Here is a 23,269-nt window from a genome sequence, read left to right as displayed (position 1 = left end):
GATCACAACCTCAATGAGATTATTAACAACCTCAATGCAAGCTGACTGTACTTTCAAACACGCTCTCACCTCCACTAGGAAATGTCCCAAACACACACAGAATAACACACAGTCAAGCACACGCCATCTGGCCACATGGAACTCGGTTCTCATCATTGTCGCTACTCCAGGCCCACGGTGTGCAGTGCTACTGCTCCTTTAAGACTGCAGCCACGTGTTTAATCAATACAACTGGGAAACAGACTTAGAGGTACACGGAGTAACTTCGTGGTGATCACAAGTTTTCAAAATGTAGGACCAATAAGAGAGAAACAATGGGGAGTTCTTAGTGGGAAGGAAATCAAAGGCCTCACCCCCACCCCGCTCCATGCTTTCCCTGCCGTCCATCTGCTACCACACAGCCCTTCAGCCAGGGCCTTCGCCACAGGGCTGTTCAAGGCAGAATAAAGAATGCTCTCTCTTCACTCTGCCTGCTCCCACTCAGCTCCTCCCAGGGTCCCCAGCCTGCAGTGTTCCCACTCAGCAACACACAGCTGCTTGCTCCTTGCCACGGTGGCTGCGTCTGTGCCCTCTGGGCCCACCTCCAGACTGGTATGACACACCTGCCCACATCACAGCATTCTGAGAAGTCCTCAGTCGATGCCAGGAAACAGCAGGTCTGGCGGACAAAGTTCTCCCCAGGAAATATTTCAATGAAGAAATGTTTGTGCCTTTGCCTTCCCTAAAACTTTGAGGCTCCGCCTCTGCTTGTGCCCCTGTGTGTGTCACTCTGGCCGTCCATCCCTCCCTTTCGCCCTGTCACTGTCTCCAAGTCTCTGTTCATTAGGGACAATGCTACTGGCACATGGCTGAGGACCCCCATCTGCGAGGGTCTCTCCCCGGGCAGGGCAGGGGAGGAATGCCACTTGGAATGTTGCTGTACAGACTTCTGCTCTTCGGTCTGTGCTGATGATCAGGAAGGGAGCCAGGTGGCAGGACCTTTGCCCTGCCGCACGGGGCCAGGGCCTCCAGGACGGCCAGTAGCTGCTTGGCAGGCAGGTGTCTGATTAAAGAGCTAGGGCGGCCACAGTGCATTCCACTCCTCTGAGGCAGCAGCATAATCTCTTTCCAGAAAGGCGCAGGTGCAGGCGGAGCCCATGCTTGCTGCTTGGCATACACAGACTCTAACGTTGGAGCCCACGGGCCAGGCAGGGAGGGGACCCTACACACCCGCCCACTGCTCCAACAGAACAAGAATCCCAGGTCCCCTGCTTGCTTTGCCAATGTGCAGGAGTGTCTCGGGAACACTGTCCTTCGCCCACCAATCATTAAAGGCTGGTGGGGATGACCTAACGGCATCTCCTCTCCCAGCAGGAACAGTTTGAGCTGTGAACTCCACCAGCCACTGGCCTCCTAAGCAGCCATTGGCCAAACAGCTCTAAGCTACTGCTCTCTACTGTCACCTAGTGGTCAGCCGTGAGCATTGCAGCCACGGAACGCTAAGCCCCGTGGCAGAAGGCCTCTCATCTCCCTGGCTCAGCAGAAAATGCGCTCCTCTCCCGTCTTCTGCCCCAGCCACATGATGCCTGGTCATCTTAGTACCTGAGTTTCCATCAGGCACTGAGACTCGATGGAAAGCTGGGACGAGAGTGGGAACTGCTTAAGAAGCAACTGCTTGCCCAGTCCAGCCTCCTGGCTCGTGCCCCACCTCCAGGAAGAGCGAATGTCATGTTGACCACTGCTACCTCCTTGCTGGCCTAGGGTGTCAGTGCTAAAAACCTGCAATGCCGCCTCACTGCTCTTGGTCAGCCAGGCCCTAGATCCTCCGGCTGAGCTCACCCATCCCTGGTTCCCATCCAGGAAGGCCCTGGACTTCTCCATATCTTTGCAACCGCCTTCCTTTTGCAGTTCCTTCTCTGCCCTGGCTCTTCTGCCTATGGGCAAAGATGTTCTGCTCAAGACACAGTGTAGACACGTATCCTCCAGGAACATCCCGTGCCCTCTCCCTCCCTCCTGGGCCACCCTGCCCCACTTAGAGGCGCCGGACAGGAGGCCTCTGACCTCCCTGGGCCCCCTGTAACTGCCCCTTCCCATCCACCCCCTTGTGTGGGCAGCCCCACACTTACTCATCTGTTTAGATTACAGCGAATTAAAAGGGCTTGGCAAGCACTCGGTGACCTGCAGGAGGCTGCTCCTAATTGTGGTTCACGCTTCCCAAACACTCCTCATGGGTCAGGCACTGCTTCGGGCACTGCTGATGGCAGCCCCGTGAGTGCTGGGCAATATCTCAAGTGAAGAAATGGCTCATGTGGCCACATCAGGAGGGAACAGCTGCACAGACGCCACCCCGTCACAGCAGCCCTGTGACGCCCAGCACCTCTGAGTGTCCGCCCGGCCAGTCACGGGGTAAAGGGAGGGGAAGAGGGATGTGTGTGGCCAGTGGAAGGTGTCAGGCCACAGTTACCTGCTGTGGGGTCACAGACTCCAAGAGCTAGGACCGAGAAGCAGCCCCTGAAGGCTTTGGAAAACTCTCCCCATGTTTGGCTTCTGGGTTCCTTTTCTTATGTTAGAACGCTATGCTTTTATTCCTGGTTGTAGTGGCCTGGGACCCAGAGGCGCCTGAGATGGGGAAGAGGCGGCGTCCGTTCATTTCACCCAAACGTTCCTTGAAGCTGAGTGACGTGCCAAGCACGCGCCAAGGACATAGAAGAGTGGTGTTCACACTCTGTGTCACCCTGCAGGTACTGCTACTTCCATGCAACTAAAAACAGTTTCCTCCAGTACCTTTGATAAGACATCTGGAACACGAAACACAGCTGATAGGTCCCCGTCCTTCCTGGATGCAGGCAGAAAAGCGCCCAGGGAACGTGGTGATCTGAGATGGAAACAAGCTCTGGTTAGACCCAAGGACCCTGGGGTGAAGAGGCTGGCCCCTGGGTGCTGCAAACCAAGCAAGCACGAGGGCTGCACCTCAGAGCTGCCTCCTGTGGGGCTCCCATGGGGCTGCCCCAGGGGGCTCCTACCCCAAGGAGCTCTCAGTAGTGTGGCTCTCCCGACTCAGCTCAGCTTATTTGTATTTCAAACTCCACAGTGGCAGCTCTGGACTGTCAGAGTTGCTGGGGCCGTTTTGCCTGCTATGCTGCCATGGTGGCCCCTGTCTACTGTGCTTTTAAGAAAAGGCATGTGGGGGGGGGGGGTTGGTATTTGTGAGGCATTTGCATTTTCGTTTCTCCTTGCCACTTCTCTGGGCCCTGTGAGAGCGGGGGCCATCACAGACTCGTTCTTATGGAATAGGTGATCTGGAAGAGCTGACTGGCAGACACCAGAGGCCCATTTTGAGCCATTTCGGGAAGCATCATCACATTATAAACAGGCCCCGGTGTGATTGGAGCCTGACGGCAAGGGTGGCGTTGGCAGAGTCAGGCTAACCGAGGGGCTGCCCCACGGAAAGCAGATCTGCGCAGCAACGCCCACCGGAGGTGGGCCTCTCTGCAGAGCCTGAGAGCGGAGGCACTCTGAATGTATTTCAGGAAAGTTCCCTCATCTTCAGACCCATCTGCAGCGGGACTGGCTGCCCAAGGCTGCGCAGCACTTACAGCACAGCGAGAACTTTCCCGAAAGGTCTCAGAAAGGGTCTTGTTAAAAATAGCCAGCTTGGGACCCAAGGCTTTGGCCGGACTCGTGAGAACTATTGATAGTTGAGCAAATCCCATTTTACAAAGACCGCGCAGTCCCACTGCACCTTCCCGGGCAGTGCAGCCACCTCCCAGGCCCTGGCTCAGAATTCTCACGGGGCAGATAAGCTCCGCTTTCTGAGCGGGTTGAAAAATCTGTCCAAATCCATAGCGGAATGAGTAAAGCTGCACCACTCCCCTGAGGCATGTCCTCCTTGAGAGTAGCTCCACTTGGGCTGGCCGGCAGGAGCAAGGTCCTCTTCCCTACCGGCCGCTGCACACACCAGGCCCTGGCTGTGAGCATCAACAGGTGCCCTGGCTACCAGCTGGGCTCTGGGCCAGGCAAGAAGGCAGCTGTGGGCAAAGGACCACCTCCAAAACATTTGGCTCCTGGCTGTAGGGGCATATGTAAAGGTAAGGGGTCAAATGGGACCTGTAGGGTGTTGCCCCGTAAGTCCAGGACTAGCAGTCACATACTATACAAAAAGAAAGTCCAATTGCTAAAAGTCAGCCCATCTGTCCCCTGGCCTCACATACATGCAGGCAACAGAGGTTAGGGCAGAGGGCGGGCTGTCCCCTTTCGTCCTCTGACCAGCTCATGACTGTGCCAATCTGTCAGCAGTTTGTACTCCACCCTGAACTGACAGGTGCTGAGCTGTCTGCACTCGCGCTGACCCCTGAAGGGCTGATGAGCTAGGGGCTTATTCAGAGCTAGGTCAATCCTGTTTTTGTTTTCCAAACAATCCTTTGGCTTGACGAAACTGCTGATGGATTGCTTGGGATAAATTCAAACTTACAGAAAAGCATTACAACTGAACAACAGGCACTGGAAAGCACTTGCATTTTAAAAATACACAAGATTACCCAGCTACCTGTGGGGACTGTGGTTTTGTGTGGTGGACCAAGCAAGGGTAGTGACAGCGGTGTGGGAAAAGTGATCAGATGTCCCTCGGGCAGTGACTGGTCCGTGGGTAGGACAGTATATATATTGGTGCTTAGTAAGAGCATGGACAACTCTTTCTGGAAAGTATGACTTTCTTTCTAGCAAGCCACCCCCTTGCCAGGGAACCAACCCTTTTCCTCTGTGAGGGGCCTGAGTTGCTGTCCCCGGGCCTGCCTCTCCCTGCCCTTCCTCTGTTTCTCCTAGGCTCCCCCAAATTATTTGAACACACCCTTCTTTCCATTTGCCCTTCCTAGAGCACAGCCCTACCCACCGAGGGATCACAGCACCAACAAAGGGGGAGCGATGAGGAACTCTAGTTATTCCAAGAGAAATATTTCCTGTATACACACTTCTCCAATTCGGGGAAATAAGAACGTCTCAGGGCAGTCTCTTTGGAAGGGGAGGGGACTGTGAGGTTGACGGAGAAAGCCTTGGCGTTAGATGTAGGCACCGCTACTCCACAAAGACAGGAACTGATGGTCTGTGTGTCTGTGCCAAGGGAACATGTTGCTTGGCATTGCTGCATCCCAGCGCTGAGTGCTTGGGTTCGAGTTCCACCTCGGATTCGGACCCAACTCCCTGCTAATCTCTACCCTGGCTGGCAGCGGGTGACAGTTCAAGGACCCGCCACCCGCTTGGCGGATTTGGGATGGCTTCTAGATTTCTTGCCTCAGGCTCGGCTAGCCCAGGCCACTGTAGGCTCGGCTAGCCCAGGCCACTGTAGGCATCGGGAAGGTGACCCAGTGCATGGAAGTGTGCCTTCTTTCTTCTCTCTCTCAGCATCTACCCTTCACATAAATAAAAACATGAACTATTTTTAAAACTTTGAAGATTAGGAGAATTCAAAGTTTGAGATTTCAATAGTTAAGATTTAAATATTTCAAATTAAGGTATGGAAAAAAGGTGGGGGTGAAGCGGAGGGAAGAAGTGTTTATTTAAGGAGCCCCGTGTCTGGGGGACAAACTCTGGTACACTGTTGAGCGCTGATGGCAGAGCCGGGGGTGTTTGGGATCTTGGCCCGCCCAGCCAGGCCTGTTCTTGGTGCTCGCTTGTTTTTTTTCTCTGAATAATCCAGGACTTTTCTGTTTTTAGGGTAGCTGACTTGGGTTTCTGGACTGAAGAGAGACTGTCCCCATTCCTAAGTCCCCTTGTGTGAGGTCCTGCCTGCACCCCCCGCCCCGTGGCTGAGCCATTACCTTCCTGGGATGCTGAGCACTAAAGGCTTGTTCAGGAGGCTGGCCTCGCTAGGCCAGGGAACCCTGTCGAACTTCGGAACAGAAGGCTGCAGGGGAGAGAGAAAGAATGGTTCAGAATGTCTGACCCGCGAGCTCACACAGAAGGGGCCATCTCCCAACAATCAGCCCAGGGGGAGCCGGGAGTGCGAGCTGCTAGCTGAGCTTGGGGTGTACATGGCGCCACGTGCCCAAGCCCCACAGCTGGCCAGCGGGCCCCACAGCTGGCCAGCGGGCCCCACAGCTGGCCAATGGGCCCCACAGCTGGCCAATGGGCCCCACAGCTGGCCAGCGGGCCAGGCCTTCATGCCTGGTCCCACCGGCTTTACCTTGACAGCACTAACCCCTCCCACCCGCTGGCTGGGTGCTGGCCTTCGGCGTGTCCGTCCACAGACACGGGCCCTCGGCTGCCACTCCTGCTGAGGTGGCCACAAGAGCCACAGGCGAGGGTCTCGGTCCCCATGCCTGCTGCCCGACTTGGGACGAAGTCTCCCAGCCTTCAATTCATCCTCACGAGAGGAACGGCGACGGCCTTCCCGTGCGAGCTCACGCCCGAGCAAGCCACTTCCCCCAAGGGTGGGCTGTGGCAGCTCCCCGGCGCCCAGCCCCGTGCCTGGTGTCTGCAGGGGTTTGGGGGGCAGGCACGGGGGCAGGCCCGGCGCTGGCGCGGAGCCGTGTGTCCGCCCGCCTCACCCGGATCCCGGCGTTCGAGAACCGCCCTCCCTCACCCGCCGGCCCGGCGCTGCGCGCGGACACGGCCAGCAGGGGGCGGCAGAGCACGGCGCCCCGACCGGGAAGGGCGCTCTGGCCGCCGGGCTGCGGCGGACCCGGAAGTGCTCGTCCGCAGTCTCTGCCCGGCGCCCCGGATGGGGAAGGAGGCGGGCGGCCGCCCTGCCCCGGCCGCGCAGCCCAGGTGGGTGCCCCGTGGGCGACAGGTCCAGGCCTGCTTCTCTTGTGCCATCCCTTGCTGGGGCTAGTTTGGGCGAGGGGCGGCGGCGGGCGGTGGAGGCCCGGAGGGTGAGCAGGGCGGCCCTGGGGGACACGCCGCCCTGACCCTGGCCTCTGGGGGACACACCACCCTGCCTCCCCTGGCCCTTGGAGACAAGCCACCCTGCCCTCCCCTGGTCCATGGGAAAACGCTGCCCTATCATCCCCTGGCCCCTGGGGGACACATCGTCCTGCCCTCCCCTGACCCCTGGTCCTGGGGACACACCACCCTGCTCTCCCCTGGCCTTTGGGGACACGCCACCCTGCCCTTCCCTGACTCCTGGCCCCTTTGGACTTGCTGCCCTGCTCTCCCCTGGCCCCTGGGGACATGCTACCCTGCCCTCCCCTGACCCCTTGCCTCTGGGGACAAACTGCTCTACTGGACCCAGACCCCAACTCTGCACTCACTTGCCTGGGCCAGGGTCCCTGCTGCCTTGACGAGGGGGCCCCCAGGGTGTTGGGCTGGCATAGCCAAACCTAATTGGAAGCCAAGCCTCTTGGAAGGAACAAGGTCAGGCATTTTCTCAGATTTGCGGGATGCCCTTTTGAGTTTCTGACACTCGTTTCTTTTTGTGAAGAAGAGGTCCTGATTTTCTTTATGCTGCGCCAGGTGTGTGTTCCCAACAGGGTGGTCGCCATGAGGCTGTTAAGTTTAGCTACTGGATGTCCTTTCTTGTGTCCTTGTTGTGTATACTAGTAACTTACAGCATGCTTTTGACAACTGAGGGAAATCTGTGGCTTCTTCCTGTGCATTTGCATAGATTGCAGGGGGTAGGGCGGTGCAATGTCTCTCGTGGCAGGTGTGTGACCTGCCTTGACAAATGATCTCACAGACTTGGGACTCTGTTCCCTTGGACCAGAGACCCTCAGTAACTTGAATATTAGCTTTTTAGTAAAGTGGAACTAATCGTAATGTGTGAGGTCATGAAGATTAAGATGTGTGAGACACTGAGCACATAGTAGGCATACAGGAATGGAAGGTAACAGTCTCTATTAAAAAGTTATACTTTAAACATTTGAGGTGCTGTTTTAATGTTCCACCTTAAAAGATGGCCACCATATGCATTTGAGTCGGACTTCCTAAACTGAATTGGTTCACCTCAGCTTTAACTGGCATATTCACAGTGTCTCTTTTCCTAGGAACGTAGCTCTGTTGTCCTGCCTCAGAGAAGAAGTTCATCCTTGCAGACCCAGCCTGGGTTGCTGCCTTTGAAAACGGGAACGGGTCGGTAGAGTATCAGCCACAGATCATCATGGCATTTCCAGGGAGGTCTAACTTGAAAGCTTCCTAAAGCACGGGAACCCATGGACTTGGCCGAGTGAGGGAGTCGATAATGTGTGCCCAGCCTGTGACTAACACCGAGGAGGTCAGGTGGCAGAAGGTCTTATATGAACGACAGCCCTTCCCTGATAACTACGTGGACCGCAGGTTCTTGGAAGAGCTCCGGAAGAACATCTATGCCCGCAAGTACCAGTACTGGGCGGTGGTGTTTGAGTCCAGCGTGGTGGTCCAGCAGCTGTGCAGCGTCTGTGTTTTTGTGGTTATTTGGTGGTACATGGACGAGGGTCTTCTGGCACCCCATTGGCTGTTTGGGACTGGCCTGGCCTCTTCACTGGTGGGGTACATTTTGTTCGATCTCGTTGATGGAGGTGAAGGACGGAAGAAGAGTGGGCGGACCCGGTGGGCTGACTTGAAGAGCGCTCTTGTCTTCATTACCTTCACGTATGGGTTTTCACCAGTCCTGAAGACCCTAACCGAGTCGGTCAGCACTGACACCATCTACGCCATGGCGGTCTTCATGCTCCTGGGCCACCTCATCTTCTTTGACTACGGTGCCAACGCTGCCATTGTGTCCAGCACACTGTCCTTGAACATGGCCATCTTTGCTTCTGTGTGCCTGGCCTCACGCCTTCCGCGGTCTCTGCATGCCTTCATCATGGTGACATTTGCCATCCAGATGTTTGCCCTGTGGCCCATGTTGCAGAAGAAGCTGAAGGCTTGTACTCCCCGCAGTTACGTGGGGGTCACGCTGCTGTTTGCACTGTCCGCCCTGGGGGGCCTGCTGTCCATTAGTGTGGTGGGAGCCATACTCTTTGCCCTTCTGCTGGTTTCCATCTCATGTCTCTGCCCTTTCTACCTCATTCGCCTGCAGCTTTTTAAGGAGAACATTCACGGGCCTTGGGATGAAGCTGAAATCAAAGAAGACTTGTCCAGGTTCCTCAGCTAACTTAGGGTCCACCGTCAGATTACTAAAGCAAGCTAAGGGACGAATCTGCTAACAGATTTGAAGCAAAAGTTCTACTCGAAGCAGCAGTGGCTGAGAGAACAGAGATGAAAAGGAAAGCTAACCGGAGCGTGGACGGGGAAGGTACTTGTCTTCTGCTTTATGGATGGAAAAGCTTCCTGTGGTCCTTGAATTACTGTCTCATGCGCTATTTGCTGTAGCTAATGAAGTGATGTGGTTTCTATTAAAAGCAACAACAGCACATCCCGTCAGAAGCTGTCTCGTGATTTTCATTGAAGTGGAAAGCCGACAGAGGGACACAGGGTGTGAAGACAGTGTGTGGTGTGTGTCTGCATGTGTGAAGCCGTGGCCTTTTTCCCGTGTGCCGACAGAAGCTGCTCTGCTCATGTAGAGCTCCATTTTGTCGCCCAAGGTCCCAGAAGTCACAACCCTGACCAGAATTTCTGTGTGGTTTTTAGGGAAACATGGACTCCAGTAAGGGAATGTGCGATTGTCTTGTCCACAAATTGCTGCAGATTCAACAGGAAAAACTTAGGATATAGATTGGAAGAGATGGCACTTAACATGGTCTGAGGGCCAGTGGGATTTGAAGAGTGATCTGGGGGCAGTTTGGCCCAAGTGAAACTGGCCTGCTTTGGCTGGTGGCAACTGTAAGGACAGAGAGTATGACTTATCCAAGAAGGACAGTTGAGTTTTATTCAGAACTTGGGCATCACTGCAGAGCCTTAGCATTCCTGGTCAGACCCTCAGTGAGATCGCGTTGGATGTTAGATTTTTTTAATATGAACCTTGTAAGTTCTGTTTGAAGTTGAAATTCATCAGGAAACTGTGGTGTGGCTACTGGTGTGTCATGTCTGTGTTTAGCACAAACACAAAGGAGCTTTGGGGAAGGATGTGTTAGGGAAGGACTGAGTGGTGATTCAATTCTGAAGACTCAGGAATTTGAGTCCTGTTGTGCAGGTTTGATGGCAAACAACCCAGCTTATCTGAGGGAAAAATGATCAGGTCTTGGGCTAATTAGTCAACTATTCTCGATCGGATTTCTCTTTAAAGGGGGAGGAGTTTGAGTCACCTGTCTCTAGAATTGTGATGAACGGAGGTATATACAGTTATTGAGAAAGTGCCTGACACAATACTGAATTAGTGTTAGCCATGGATTGCGCCCCTAATTCAGAAATCCAACATTTGAAATGTTCGGTAGCAGCGTGTCACACGTGGGAGTTTGTCGCACAGAATGAATTCTCGGGGTTGTGTGGGGCTGGGTGATTGGCCTTGCCGTGAAGACATCCCTGTGTCGTTTTGGAACTCCCGGCCGTGACTGCTGGCAGGGCAGCCGTCGGAGACGGCAGGTGGTGGCTCAGACCTGGGGCCGCCACCCTCATGGAACGTCTGAGCGACTCAGCGTGGCTCTGTGCTCTTGGGGCACTGGAGGAGTGAACCAGCAGCTGGGATGTCTGTCTCTGCCTCTCAGTTAAGTAAAAGCTAAAAACTATTGTTTAAAATATACTTTCAAGCTATGTGTGTAAGACATACGGAAAACAACTGGGTGTAATGCTTAGACTTGAGTTCCGGTCCCAGGAGATTTTGTACATGCAAATACTCTTGACATCCGAACAAATGAGTCCCAAGTCATGGGTGCAAGCCCCTCAGGTAAGGGAAACCCACTTGTGTTATCGAGTTACTGTGTAGACCCCTTGAAGAGGACATCAGCACCGAGTGCCTCCGACCAGAGCTGTTCTTTCTGTGAGAATCTGGGGCATGTTTCTATATTGTTCCCTATCACTGGAAACGAATTTCCAATCAGATTTCACAAAATCTTCTGAAGAAGTGGTATTCTCATTTTTCTCAATATAGACTTTTCCGAAGAATGTTTTGGACAGAATTTCGAACTGGAGCTCTGTCAGCTCGGGTTCTTTTTCAGATTTTTATGTGGAGAAATGAATGTTGTATTTCATGGTGAAAATGCAGTTTTCCCAGTGGTCAAACTGTTTTCACAAACCCGAGGCCACAGGCTGATGGGAAAGTCTGAGACTAGCCTGTGGGCTCACCGAATCTGAGTCCTCCGTGTTGGGTTGGCCTCCTTGTGCCTGAGGTTGGGGCCCAGTAAGTGTTCTGTTGTCCACATTGGGAACAAGGCTAAGGTGTCGGTGATGGAAGGTAGTACCAAATTATAGAAAACTGTGCCTTTCATTTGGTATTTTTAAAAAATTGCCTTCATTGGATAGGCTTCCCACTGTCAACTTCAGGGAATTCCCACAGTAATTACACGTGGGGTGAGTTTGTGTGTCGCTGATGGAGCTTTCAGCTCTCCCGTTGTCACACTGTGTACAGGCTAAGCTGCTTCAGGCCTCACCTCCCTCAGGTTGGTGGAGCTCAGTGTGGAGGTCAAGGAGGAAGAGGAGTTGGGGGCAGATGGAGAGTAAGCAGGAGGTGGTGAGGCAGCTTTGATTTTTCCCCCAAAAGCTGCCAAGCATTGAAGTTGGATGGCAACACTCATGGGGAGGCAGGTGTCCCTTCATGGCTGACGTGTGGAGCGCAGGACCTGGCACGCTCAGTGGAGAGGTCCAGGACAAATGGGCCACGGTCGGAGATTGCGCAGTACGTTGCATGATTCTATCCTGTAGTTCCTTAAGGGCTCTGGAAGTGGGACATGATATTATACCTGCCTATTTATAAAGCCTTAAATAGAGTGTATCATACACGAATAAATGCTTGGGCAGTTATGATGGGCAATTCTGACAGTTTTTGAGGCCGAACTACACTGACTGAGCCAAGGAGTTACAACAGTTGTGGTGAAAAGTCAGTCGACTGAGGGTGAGGGTAGTGGGCATGGAGATGAGGGTTGTGACAGGGAGCTTCTCCAAGAACTGAGCGACTTCCTGGAGAGTGAGGGAGGGTGAGGCTGCGGAGGACGCCTGGAGCTTCTGGCTTGAGGGGATCTGTGTCTCCATGAACTGCCCTGAGCATCGAGCCAGTGAGCAGTGTGAAGTAGATCCTAAGAGACAGTGAGAGAGAGAAAAAGAAAGATCTTGCATCTACCGACTCACTCGTCAGATGGCTACATCAGCTGGGGCGAGCTGATCTGAAGCCAGGAGCTGCTTCTGGGTCGCGCACATATGTACAGGGGCCCAAGGCCTTGACCCATCCTCTGCTGCTTTCCCGAGCGATACAGTTCAGCTCCCAAAGCACAGGCGGAGACCTGCGGCACCATGGCACCCACTCCCAAGCGCGCACCTCTTGAGATGTTACATCCAGTCTAAGGTGAGAGAACAGAGGGAGGGGAAGAGGGCTGAGAGAGTTCTGCTCACCCTTCCAAAATGGTGCCAGGGGCTGAAGTTGGATGCAGGGATCAGGAAGTAGAGCTGTAGGCTGTCGGTTGCTCCCGTGTGCCATGATGAAACTCCTTCGTGGCTGGTGTTTCTGTAATCCCTGTTTGCCCGTGTGCCTATGTCAGTACTGCCGCGGTTGGAAAAAGCCTTTGGGCAGCTGACTTCAACTGTGGGTTTAAAATGTTCCTTCAGAGCACACACAAGGCCTATGAAGCCATCATTTACATCTAAGCAAAAGACTCAAGTACAGGACAAATAAGTCAGCAGAGGGCGTCATTACCAGATTAGACAGTATTTCAAACTGCTAATTCAGGAAACTAGAGCTAGGACACAGTGCCCCCTTGTGGAAGTTATGATGTTCCGTTCTGTGATGACAGCTGAAGTGCTTGGCTGGATTGTGGTTTGGGGAGTAACTGCACTGCAGGAAATAGCCCACTGGGGTTGAAAATGATAGTTCCTGCTCTGCACTCTGTGTTACACGCACATGATCCTAACTGCTGCTTGCCATAATCCTGTGAGAAGTATCATTTTCATTCTCTGCTTCCAGGAGCCTGAGCTCAGGGTAGCTCAGGAAGCAGGCTGTGTTGCTGGTTCAGGCTGGTGCTCTGCTTGCTACATCTTTAATGTTATCGAGGGCTAAAGGCCGTCTGGTGGGCAGTTGCTTTAATGCTTTTCTTCCCTTCCTTTTTTAATCTTTCATTATTATTGTTATTGTTATTATCATTTTATGATACAGTTCCATAGACCCTGGGATTTCCCTTATCCCCACCCTAATCACCCCTCCCACCGAGTTCCACTATATCATTACTAAAGTACAATTCTTCATACAAAGTCATCTGTCCATTATTGTGGACATGGACAATGGCAGAGAGTCCAGCATCCTATTGTCAAGAAACAGTAAATACTTTCACTGGGAGTCCATCTTTAGTCAGGAAGTAGAGATGCGTACTGCATTGTATCCTCACATCTGGATATGTTAGTCTGAATGTAAATGGCTTAAGCTCAATCAAACCTCATGGATTAGCAGACTGGATTAAAAAACAAAACCCATCTATTTGTTGCCTACAGGAGACACATTTCACCAACAAAAATCAGCAGAAACTATATCTGATGGGTTTTGATTTTTTTTTTAGTTTCATCTCTTCAAAACACTTTCTTCTGATTAAATTCTTCAGTGACTCATAGATCATACAGTAGCATCATTTTTTTCAAGAAGGTTCTTGATTTTCGTTTACATTTCTTCAGCGACGCATTAGTCATTAGGTAGCGTGTTGTTTAACTTCGTGGTGATGCTGATCTCTTTTTCCTTCCTGTTGATTTTGTATTGTGGCTTTTCATTTAAGGGGATGTACAGTAACTGTGAAATGGAGGCTTTAATGCTTTTCAAGTGTCTCAGCAACCCCTTCATCGTCGTCGTCTTGTTCTTATTTTCCTCCCACAACATTTGGAAAAACAGTGTGTACCTAAGCTTACCTCTGCTCACTTACATTTTAGGATGTTCGATTCAAGAATTTATTCAGTCAACAAAAATTTATCGAGTGCTTACCATGTGTCAGATTCTATGAGCTTGGGATATAGCGGTGACTAGCAAGCGCAGAGGTCCTTGACCGAGCGAAGCTTAGACACTTGAGAGCGGAGTGGCGTGGTGCCACGCAGGGTCAGGGCGTAGCACTGCTGCAAATCCCTGGCAGGAAAGTGCTCGGTGTGTTTGGGGGGTGGCGAGCAGGGGTGAAGTGGCCCGTAAGCCAGCAGAGCAGAGTGGTGGTCAAGGAGACGATGTGAGAGGTCAGATTACAGATGACACTGTAGGCTCTTAAAAGGGCTTGCAGCCTTTTACATTGGAGAGCCATGGAGGAAAGTTCTGGGTTCTGTGTGTTCTGGAACAAGAGCTCATGCTGCCAGAGTCGGCAGCTGATGTGCAGGAATGCTGCCCGAGAGGGGAGGCTCAGCACAGGGTGACGGCAGAGGAAGTGGTGAGGGACAGTGACAGACTCACTGGGCAGGATTTAAAAGTGAAGCCAACAAGGCTTTCTGATGTATTAGATACGGATTATGAAAGGAGCAGCAATTACCCCTAAGGCCTTCAGCCTGAGCTAATTAGAAGACGACAGATATGCCATCAGTCAGGCCAGGGACATGGAACATCAAAGGGATGGCACAGCATTATGGGAGGAAGACCTGGAGTTCCTTTTGGGGTAGATATGGCATAAAAGCGAGATGTTGTGTAGGGAGAGGGAGACAGGAGTTTGAGAGAGGTAGGATTTGGGGTTTGTTGGTAATGAAGAGTGCTGTGAGACCAGATGAGATGACCAAGGAAGTGGGGATAGGTCAGGGAGAAAATGAAGCACCATTTGACAATAAAATCATTGGAGAGTAAGAAAATGGAGATATTGTCTCTAGAAACCAAGTACAGAATGTGTCTCAAAAAGCAGGGATGAGATTAAAATATGAGAAGTGCTGAGGGTTTCTCACTGGATTTAACCAGGAGGAGGGTTAAAAGGATAGGTATTTCATTGAGCAGTGGAAGAGAAACCCAATTTTGGACTGGTTTAATTCAGAATAGAGGAAGAGTAGGAGTAGTGAGTAGAGATAGCTTTCAGAAAGATTTGCTTCAAAGGGGAGCCAGGAAATAGGACAGACTTTGGAAATTAGAACCAAAAGTTATGTTTGTGTGATTGAAATCAAACTGTAGAAAGATCATTGATACTGCGAGAGGGAAGAGTTTTTGGGGTAACAATATTGAGGAGGTGAGAGGAGGTGAGAGGAGGTGAGAACTGGTGCCTAACTGGAAGGCTGGGTTCTAGAGAAGGCAGGGAGATTGGATCCATGGGAAGAGAATGCTGAATGGGGATGAGCTGATGAGATTCTTGGGAAGTTCTTCCCCAATTGCTTCAATTTTGGAGGGAAATGGAGTCAAGGAATCAGCTGAGAGGGATGATGTGGGGGAGATGACGGGGAGGGGACGGAGGAATATGTAGAAGAGTACAGTACAGTGGGGAGTGAGTCAGCGAGGCTGCTCAGTGCCTTATCTCGGCTTTCAGTGCCCCTGCTAGTATGTGCTTCCAGACTGCGGAGAGCCCCACGGACACAAAGCAGAGCAGGTAGACCTGGGTTCGCCCAGAGTGATGGTGGTACCAACTTGAGAGAACAGCAGCGGGGCGTGGCTCTAATGATTCCTGTGGAATTCAAACTGAGTAAGGAAAGTGAGCATCTTTGGGGGGTCAAGGAGAGGAGGCTAAGGGACAGCAAAAAGATCCAGGAGGTTGGAGGAGCAAGGGATAGGCTAGAAAACAGGAGAGGGGGAGACCAGAGGGGGCCAAAGACAAAACTGCCACTTGGGAAGTAAGTAGCTTGGGTAGGGGATGGGGCACAGTTCCTGGAAGAGTGCGATCCTGGAAGATGAGTGGGAATGAATCACCTCCAGGCATATGAAAACAGCCAAGAACTCAACCAGGTAGCACACAAGGGAGAGACAGGGCAGCAGTCAACACTAGGGGAGAATGGATTTGAGGGGCTCGGAGAGAAAACCAGCGTGGGTACTGTGTGCTGTCATCGGATGCACTGAAGTACAGAGTTGGAGGTTTCAGTGAGAAAAAATGGTCAATACAACAGAAAAGCTATGTTTCCCACGCAAGGCTGAGTGGGATGAGAGCCGGAGACAAGCTGCCACTTCTTGAGCAGGCTCCAGGGGGCGCAGTGCCTGCCACGAGAGAGCCGGGTGTGTGAGTGGAATTAGGAAGGGCACATCGTGAGAGAGGGCGGTGTGTGATGGTGGCTGGTGAATTCTGCAGGTGCAGTGGAGCTTGGAGGGGCACAAGAAAGAACAGGAGGGCTGGGGTTAGACGTGCAGTGGTTTCTGACTGACACAGGCTGATGCTGGAAGTCCCAGGACAGTGCAAGTTCAAGGTGTGTGCTGATGGTGACAGCGTGTTAGCGGTTAGGGAGTGGCTTTCTGGAACCACCTCTTCACCTTGCAGGAGGTGCGGTCTTACAGTGCTTGCTAGTGGGACTGACATGCTGGTGTTTTGGTGCTGTGCATTTTAACAAGGCCTACTTGGGATAATGACACTCACGCTCCATGACACTCAGTGGCACACGACATCACTGCTACGTTCTGCAACGTTTGCTTCCTGGCTAGTGATGGCAGCGTAGGTGAGGGTCAGGATTTAACCCAGATCTACGGAAATGGAACCTGGACCCCTGGGAAGGTTAGGGGGAGGTGGGTCAGAGCTGAAGACCTGTGCAGGCACCTAGCACAAACCAGGCCAGCCCTGTCAGCTTCATTTTGCTGTGCAACTCACCGGTGCTGCCAATACTTGCTTGTTGATTTTGGGCAGACCTAATGACTGCCACTCAAGCCAACGCACCATTTCCTCCCAAATACACTGTGACTCGCTACTGCACTTCATGTCTGTGATCCACATGCAGGAGGTTGGCAGCGGCTGTTCCCCAGCTGGCTGGCTTTGGTGCCGCTCTCCAGGCCTGGCGACACTGCTGCCCCGGGGACTCTGTGCCCATCTGGGGGCTCAGGAAGGCAGAGGAGAAAGACCAGCGGCCCTTTCTGCCAAGAACTGGCCTCTAGGTTCAAGGAACCTGCAGAATCAGCCCAAAGTTTTCTGCCCCAGAGTAGCTCTGAGATTCTTTGGCTACAGTTCTGCTGGGACCGTGAAACAAATTGGTTTGACCAAAGCTGAGGTCAAGGGAAACTGGAATCCCTAGGGCCCCAAGTAAGAGCTCCTGCTTTCCCAAGCTCTGCTGGCACACTGCTCACCACTCCAGGACAGCCCTGTGGCCTTGTGCTGGGTCCATCAGTGTGAACGCTGTGGGCCTCCCATTCTTTTAAAATTGTGAAATAAACAGACCTAGAAGGCCCTGGGCAGCTTTTGTGTATGTAGCTGAGAGTAATTTGTCTTGAAGAGAGAGCAAGCAGGGACTGCTTCCTAGGCTCCAACTGGCTCCCTGCTGCCTTCTGCATTCCCACTGCTTGCCCGAGGCCGCATGTCTAGTCTGGTCATGGCAGCTGGAGCCTGTTGGCGGCTGACCCCTTCTTGAGGGGCCGCAGGTTCATGGCCTTGGGGTTTCGGTTAGGCTTTCTTTGCTCTGGGTCTGCTCACACTCCTGTCCACGAAGTTTCTGGGAATGAGACCTGTTAAAGAAGTACTGCACAATTTTATCAGATTAAGAACCGAGTACGGGAGTATGAGTTTCACTCATCCCGTAGCCAGCCATCTAGTCTGATTATTGCACAACTACAAGTTGCAGCATTGCAAGCAACCTGGGGTGTGTGCTGCGGCAGCTGAGGCGGCTGCTCCGGCCTTCCAGTCGGGCTCATGGTGGTGACAGATCCAGACCAGTAATGATGAAGGGCTACCCCTCTGCCATCAGACCTGACCTGCCACATGCGAAGGTTGTGCTTTGCAAAGGAATTGATACTTGGGAGGCGTTACTGAACTTGAACATCCAGTGTCGATTCTCTGAGTTCTTCTGTTTGTTTTGCAGCACATTTAATGGAGCTACAAAATGGGCGCTGACAAGGCAAGCACATTCAAACTGTAGAATCAAGTCCAGGAAGGTGTCTTACCAGTAGGTGGACAGCAGGGAGCGTCGTCTCCCCTTCCTACGACTTACAGGTGCTCTGATGAAACCTCGTGTACAGGGCTCCCAAGGCTTACTTACCAGCAAGGAAAGGACTGCACGCTTTGCTTGTTTCCCCTACCTTTAATTCTGCTTTTTCCATCTCTTCAGAGCGCTGCGTCTTTCCAGCGGGAGACCGAGGAACTCCTGCCCCTGATGGCCGCAGAGCACCTTCTCAATCCAAAACCTCTCTTGTAACGAGGCAGTTAGTACATCGTGTCCCATTTCAACCAACCCCAATGCGGTTTAGACTTGTGCATTGTATTATCCAGTCTGGAAGTCTGCTTTCTGATTGGCTGAGAGCAGTTCTGTTGTCCCTGTCATAGTCACTGTGTTCCAAAACATCAGCACGTGTTGGACCCAGTGGAACACAGCAGCACTTGAGTAGTTGCTTCACCCTGAAGGCAGCCAACAGTGATTGGAAAGACACAACTTTCTATAGCAGCATGTTTGAACTGCTATTAAGCTGTTTTGTTGGCTACTTTTATCCTATTACTTCTTTGTTGCTCCTGATGGCTAGGGTGTGTTGTGAGTTCGAGACATGTTTTAGAAATAAAAGTGAGAAAATCAAAGAAATAATAAGCTTATTAGAGGTGTAACAATGCAGGGTGGCTCCCTGCTCTTGCTGGATGAGGCTGAACTCTGAAGCAGGGAGTGAATTCTCCATCACGTGGAGGCTGGGGCTGGGCTGGGAGTCCTAAGCAGAGCTGGACAAGGTGTGTTATCAACTACAGAAATACTCCCACCAGTGAATACACACGTGCTGAGGAACCTTGGCATGGTCCAGTCTTCTTCCAGGCTGCTCTCCCACTTGCACCCTCTTTCTTCATCTGTAGAAGGTGAGCCAGGAAATGGGCTTTTGTTGTTGCTAAGACTGAGTGAGGGTATTACTTCATTATTCTACCACGAGTGTTCTCTTTCCTTACAGGTCAACATAAGCTGCGTAACACTGTCTAAAGTAAGTTCATGCTTGAGGTTTCAACAATGTGATCAAGTACCAAGCACATTTTAGAAAGATGAATTGGAGAAGACCTTCCTTATCTCAGCCGCTTGGGAAGATGGGATGACATAGTCTGGCAGCACGGCTTTGGTCAGGATGAGAGTGCTGTCCAATGCAAAGAAATAAGAGCACGTGCCTGCGGCAGACAGAAGGCAGGCAGAAGACACAGGCCTGGCCTCACTCCACATCGGCTCAGGCAGCTCCCTCCCGCGGATGCACGGCTTTGCAGCCTTCAACCTGAAGTGCAGTCCTTACCCATGGGGTACAAGTAAACAGCGATCGGACTTAACTTCAGAAATCAACTATGTTTTAGAGTGAACTTGGTGTTTGAGAATGATTTTTATGGTCTAAAGCAAGCAATGTGGACGCGGTGCAATGGCTCAGTGGCTAGATCCTCACTTTGCATACCCGGGATTCCATAGGGGTGCTGGTTCTTGTCCTGGCTGCTTCGCTTCCCATCCAGCTCCCTGCTTGTGGCCTGGGAAAGCAGTACAGGATGGACTGAAGCCTTGGGACCCTGCACCTGCGTGGGAGACCCGGAAGAGGTTCCTGGCTCCTGGTTCAGCTCCAACCATTGCAGCCAGCGGAGAAGTGAAACAGTAGATGGAAGATCTTCCTCTCGCTTTGTTTCTCTCCATAAATCTGATCTGCCTTTTCAATAAAAATAAATAAATAAATCTTTTCTATTTTTTAAAGGGCGAGCTCTGTTTCAGAGGGTTGGAGCTGGTGGTCCCAGCCCACACCACCGGCTTTGCCATGCTGCTCATTGTCAAGGATGCCCGGGTTGGATACATACGGACTGACTGAGGAAATGGACTATCAGTTCTTCATGGCTTCTGCTCTCTGTCATGTATGTTCCTGTTTCCTATTTTAGCATGTGGAAGTCAGACATACTCAGAAGTGACCTTATCTGAGAAGAGCCATGTAACTTTCAGCTGAGAAATTCTGAATTAAATCTCAGAGATCAGGAAAGACTGCAGATCACACATTTGGTAGACTGGATGTCTAATAATTCATTTTATTTGGATAAATCTTTGGGATACTATTTAAAATGGACAGCTTAAAATGTCATGATTTACTATTTGAGTAAACCGAGGTACAGTTATCTTTCCCTCAAACAGTACAGGTTCCATTTCCCCAGGACATCCTGACATCCCGGGGACTCTTCCTTTTCAAGGTGGCAATGTTTACTTGCCTCTGTTTGTACTTTCATTCTGAATATTGTTGATACACCCTCAAATTCGTAGGAAGGACAAGTGAGGCTTTTGTGTTTCAGACCTACAGTTGCCCTTAGACAAATGGTAAACATTGAAAATAAATTTTGACACAATAATTACTAATAGGATTCCTACAGGTGGCTTGAAACTATGCAGTTGTTGGCACCAGTTTTTGGAGTTTATTTTAAAAATTTTGAAGATTGATTTGTTTATTTGAAAATCACATTGACAGGGAGATATTCACACACTTACAGCATTGGGGGAGAGAGAAAGATCATCCGTCTGCTGGTTCATTTCAGAAATGGTTGCAACAGCCAAGGGCTCCTGCTTGCCACACGCCAAGCCCACAATTTTCTCCTCCTCATTCTTCTTAAGATGTACTTATTTGACTCAAGACGGTGAAGCAAAGAGGGCACATTCCAGGAAGTAGGAGAGGACAGACCAACGGTAGAGGGGCTCCTGGAGACTGATGGGCACAGGAAAGCAGCGAAGGTGGTGTGGTGCTGCAGTGACCAGACGCCCCAGCGGCATTCAGAAAGCAGAGTTCCACCAGAGGCCAGAACTCCACCAGCAAACAGGTTCTACCCAGAATAGGTCCCGGTCAAAATCAAGCAGATCAAGAACTTCACGAGTGGCACATGAGTTGCCATTTTGTATAGTGGGACAAAGGCTTTGAAACTGCAAGGACAACAGTGAGCTGTGCATGCGCTGAGCTTGGAGAGAACTCACTGAGCTCAGTGCATTGCACTGGTCCCACATTGAAAATCATACCAACTTTGGTAGCTTATGACTCAAAATAGGTTCGTGTGGCCCTCAGACCTAACGGCCAGCAGGTTCCGGCAAGATCAGCATTGCCAGCAACCTAACTATTCAGGAGACATGGTGTCTCCTTAATCCAGGGAACTGCTCGAACCAGAATTGGGAGAAAGGTTGTACAGACAACAATGCAAGCCCAGCATGGGATCACAGGAGGTGGAGAGTGGTGAGCCAGCAACTGGCACTGTGGAGACATGGTGGAAGTCTAATATAAGAGCCCAGATCTGAAACTCACTGGAGGGTGTGGCACAGCTGACTGCAAACAAAGAACCTGGTACCAACTGCAGTAAGCAAGATTGAACTGTAGACCTGTGGGTGACACAGCTTAGAAACGCCCCAAAGAGATGAATCTGCTAACCAGAAGTATAATGACCAAGAGCAAAAGAAAAGACAGAGGCACAATGAATATTACTAAAGACTCCCCTGCAAAGGAGCAAACCCGTTGCCAACCTCAGAGTTCACTGAGGAATACACTGAGAAAATGGGGGACACAGAATTCAAAACACTTGTTACAAAGCTTATCAATACCAAGAAGCACACACAGGAACGTAAGCGATATGTCACACAGGAAATAACACCAAAACAAAATCAAGCCAAATTATTGGAAATTAAGGATGCCATAGAGCAGATTAAAAATTCTGTGTAAATTCTCAATAATAGAATGAAGAAGGCAGAAAAAAGAATCTCAGAACAGGAAGATATTTCCTGCAACAATGAGGAAACCATCACCAAGCTGGAAGCAGAGCTGGATCAGGCTAAAAAAAGTATGTAAGAATTTCGAGACACTATTAAAAGGCCAAATATAAGAGTTATGGGAGTTCCAGAAGGTGCAGAAAGAGAAGCTGGGTTTAAAAATGTATTCAATGAAATAATAAAGGAAGATTTTCCTAATCTAGAGAAAGAATTGGGAAACACCATCCAGGAGGTCACAGAACTCCCAACAGGGTTAACCAAAGGCAATCTTAACCACGGCACATGATCATCAAGCTCTCTTCAATAGAACATAAGGAAAAGATCCTTATATGTGCACATGAAAAACTCAATTGACCAATAAAGGAATGTCAGTTAGACTCACAGCGGACCTCTCACAGGAAACTCTACAGGCCAAAAGAGAATGAAGCAACATATTCCAGACTTTAAAAGGAAAACATTTTGTGGCTTTTCACTTGGAAGGAATTTATAGTGATGGTGTAGTGGAAACTGTCATGTCTGCTTCTGGATAGAGGATGGACTCCCAGTGAAACTGTTAGATGTATCATGACAATGGATGCTGGACTGCCACTGTCCATACCTGCAATGATGGACTCACGACTGTTTATGAGGAAGTATACAGTTGTAATGATATGGGGCAACTCAGTAGGGGAGAGTGTTGGGGGAAGGCAAAGGTAAAACCCCAAGGCTTGTGGGATGGTGTCATAAAATGATAGCAATAATTAAAAAATGAAAAAAAAAAAAAAGAGCAGCCAGCTTGTTGGCTCAACTGGCTAATCCTCCACCTTCAGGCACTGGTTTCCCACATGGGCACCGATTTGTGTCCTGGCTGCTCAGCTTCTGATGCGACTCCCTGCTTGTGGCCTGTGAAAGCAGAGGAGGATGGTTCAAGCCCTTGGGACCCTGCACCCACTTGGGAGATCCAGAGAAGGATCCTGGCTCCTGGCTTGAATCCGCTCAGCTCTGGATATTGTGGCCATTTAGGGAATGAATCAGTGTGGATGGAAGATATTTCTTTCTCTGCTTCTACCTGCAAATCTGCCTTTCCAATAAAAATGCATATCTTAAAAAAGATACATTTATTTATTTGAAAGCCACAGTGATAGCAAGAGAAAGAAGTTATTTTCTATCTTTTGGTTTGTTCCTCAAATACAAACAACAGCCAGGGTTAAACCAGGTAGACGTCAGGAGCAGGAACTGCATCAAAGTCCACTACAAGGTGACAGGAGCCTGCACACTCGGCTGTCACCTGGTGCACCTGGCAGGGGAACCTGCACACTCGGCTGTCACCTGGTACATCCTTGTGACATTGGTAGGAGGCTGGTCGCAAACATGGAGTAGCTGGGACTTGATCCAGGCGATGTAGAGGTCTTATACTTGACTCAATCTGCTACATTAGAACCCCTACTCATTTATGAAACTTTTGGAAAAGATTGGATTATATCTTTTGAATCTTACCTGGTTTTAGTTTAAACAAGTGATTATATTAATTGGTGTCATC

The 23,269-nt window shown here is 50.9% G+C and overlaps 2 protein-coding genes across 3 annotated transcripts in view; one reads left to right on the top strand and one right to left on the bottom strand.

The window, feature by feature from the left end:
• C2H1orf105 (chromosome 2 C1orf105 homolog) overlaps positions 1 to 18,344 on the bottom strand; it is a 34,156-nt gene extending 15,812 nt beyond the window's left edge. Inside the window, exons 1-3 of the mRNA XM_058660680.1 lie at positions 18,107 to 18,344; positions 5,793 to 5,878; positions 2,764 to 2,854 (exon numbers count right to left, since the gene is read on the bottom strand). Of these exons, the coding sequence (XP_058516663.1) occupies positions 2,764 to 2,854; positions 5,793 to 5,878; positions 18,107 to 18,127 (198 nt within the window). The 5' untranslated portion in view covers positions 18,128 to 18,344. The remainder of the gene's footprint in view (positions 1 to 2,763; positions 2,855 to 5,792; positions 5,879 to 18,106) is intronic.
• PIGC (phosphatidylinositol glycan anchor biosynthesis class C) lies at positions 6,615 to 19,066 on the top strand. Of its 2 annotated transcripts, XR_009244952.1 has the most exons (4): positions 6,615 to 6,741; positions 7,956 to 9,184; positions 17,890 to 17,973; positions 18,953 to 19,066. XR_009244952.1 is itself a non-coding variant. In XM_004596287.3 (2 exons), exon 2 carries the CDS (start codon positions 8,150 to 8,152, stop codon positions 9,041 to 9,043), a length of 894 nt encoding a protein of 297 aa, XP_004596344.2. In that variant the 5' UTR covers positions 6,615 to 6,741; positions 7,956 to 8,149; the 3' UTR covers positions 9,044 to 9,233. The 2 variants fall into 2 exon arrangements, 1 of the variants encoding a protein (XP_004596344.2); XM_004596287.3 differs by lacking the exons at positions 17,890 to 17,973; positions 18,953 to 19,066 and having other exon boundaries at positions 7,956 to 9,233.
• The last annotated feature ends 4,203 nt before the right edge of the window (positions 19,067 to 23,269 follow it).

This window comes from Ochotona princeps, chromosome 2, assembly GCF_030435755.1.
Source record: "Ochotona princeps isolate mOchPri1 chromosome 2, mOchPri1.hap1, whole genome shotgun sequence".
NCBI lineage: Eukaryota > Metazoa > Chordata > Mammalia > Lagomorpha > Ochotonidae > Ochotona > Ochotona princeps.
The sequence above is the reverse complement of the archived record's forward strand: the minus strand, read 5'-3'. Positions and strand labels throughout refer to the sequence as shown.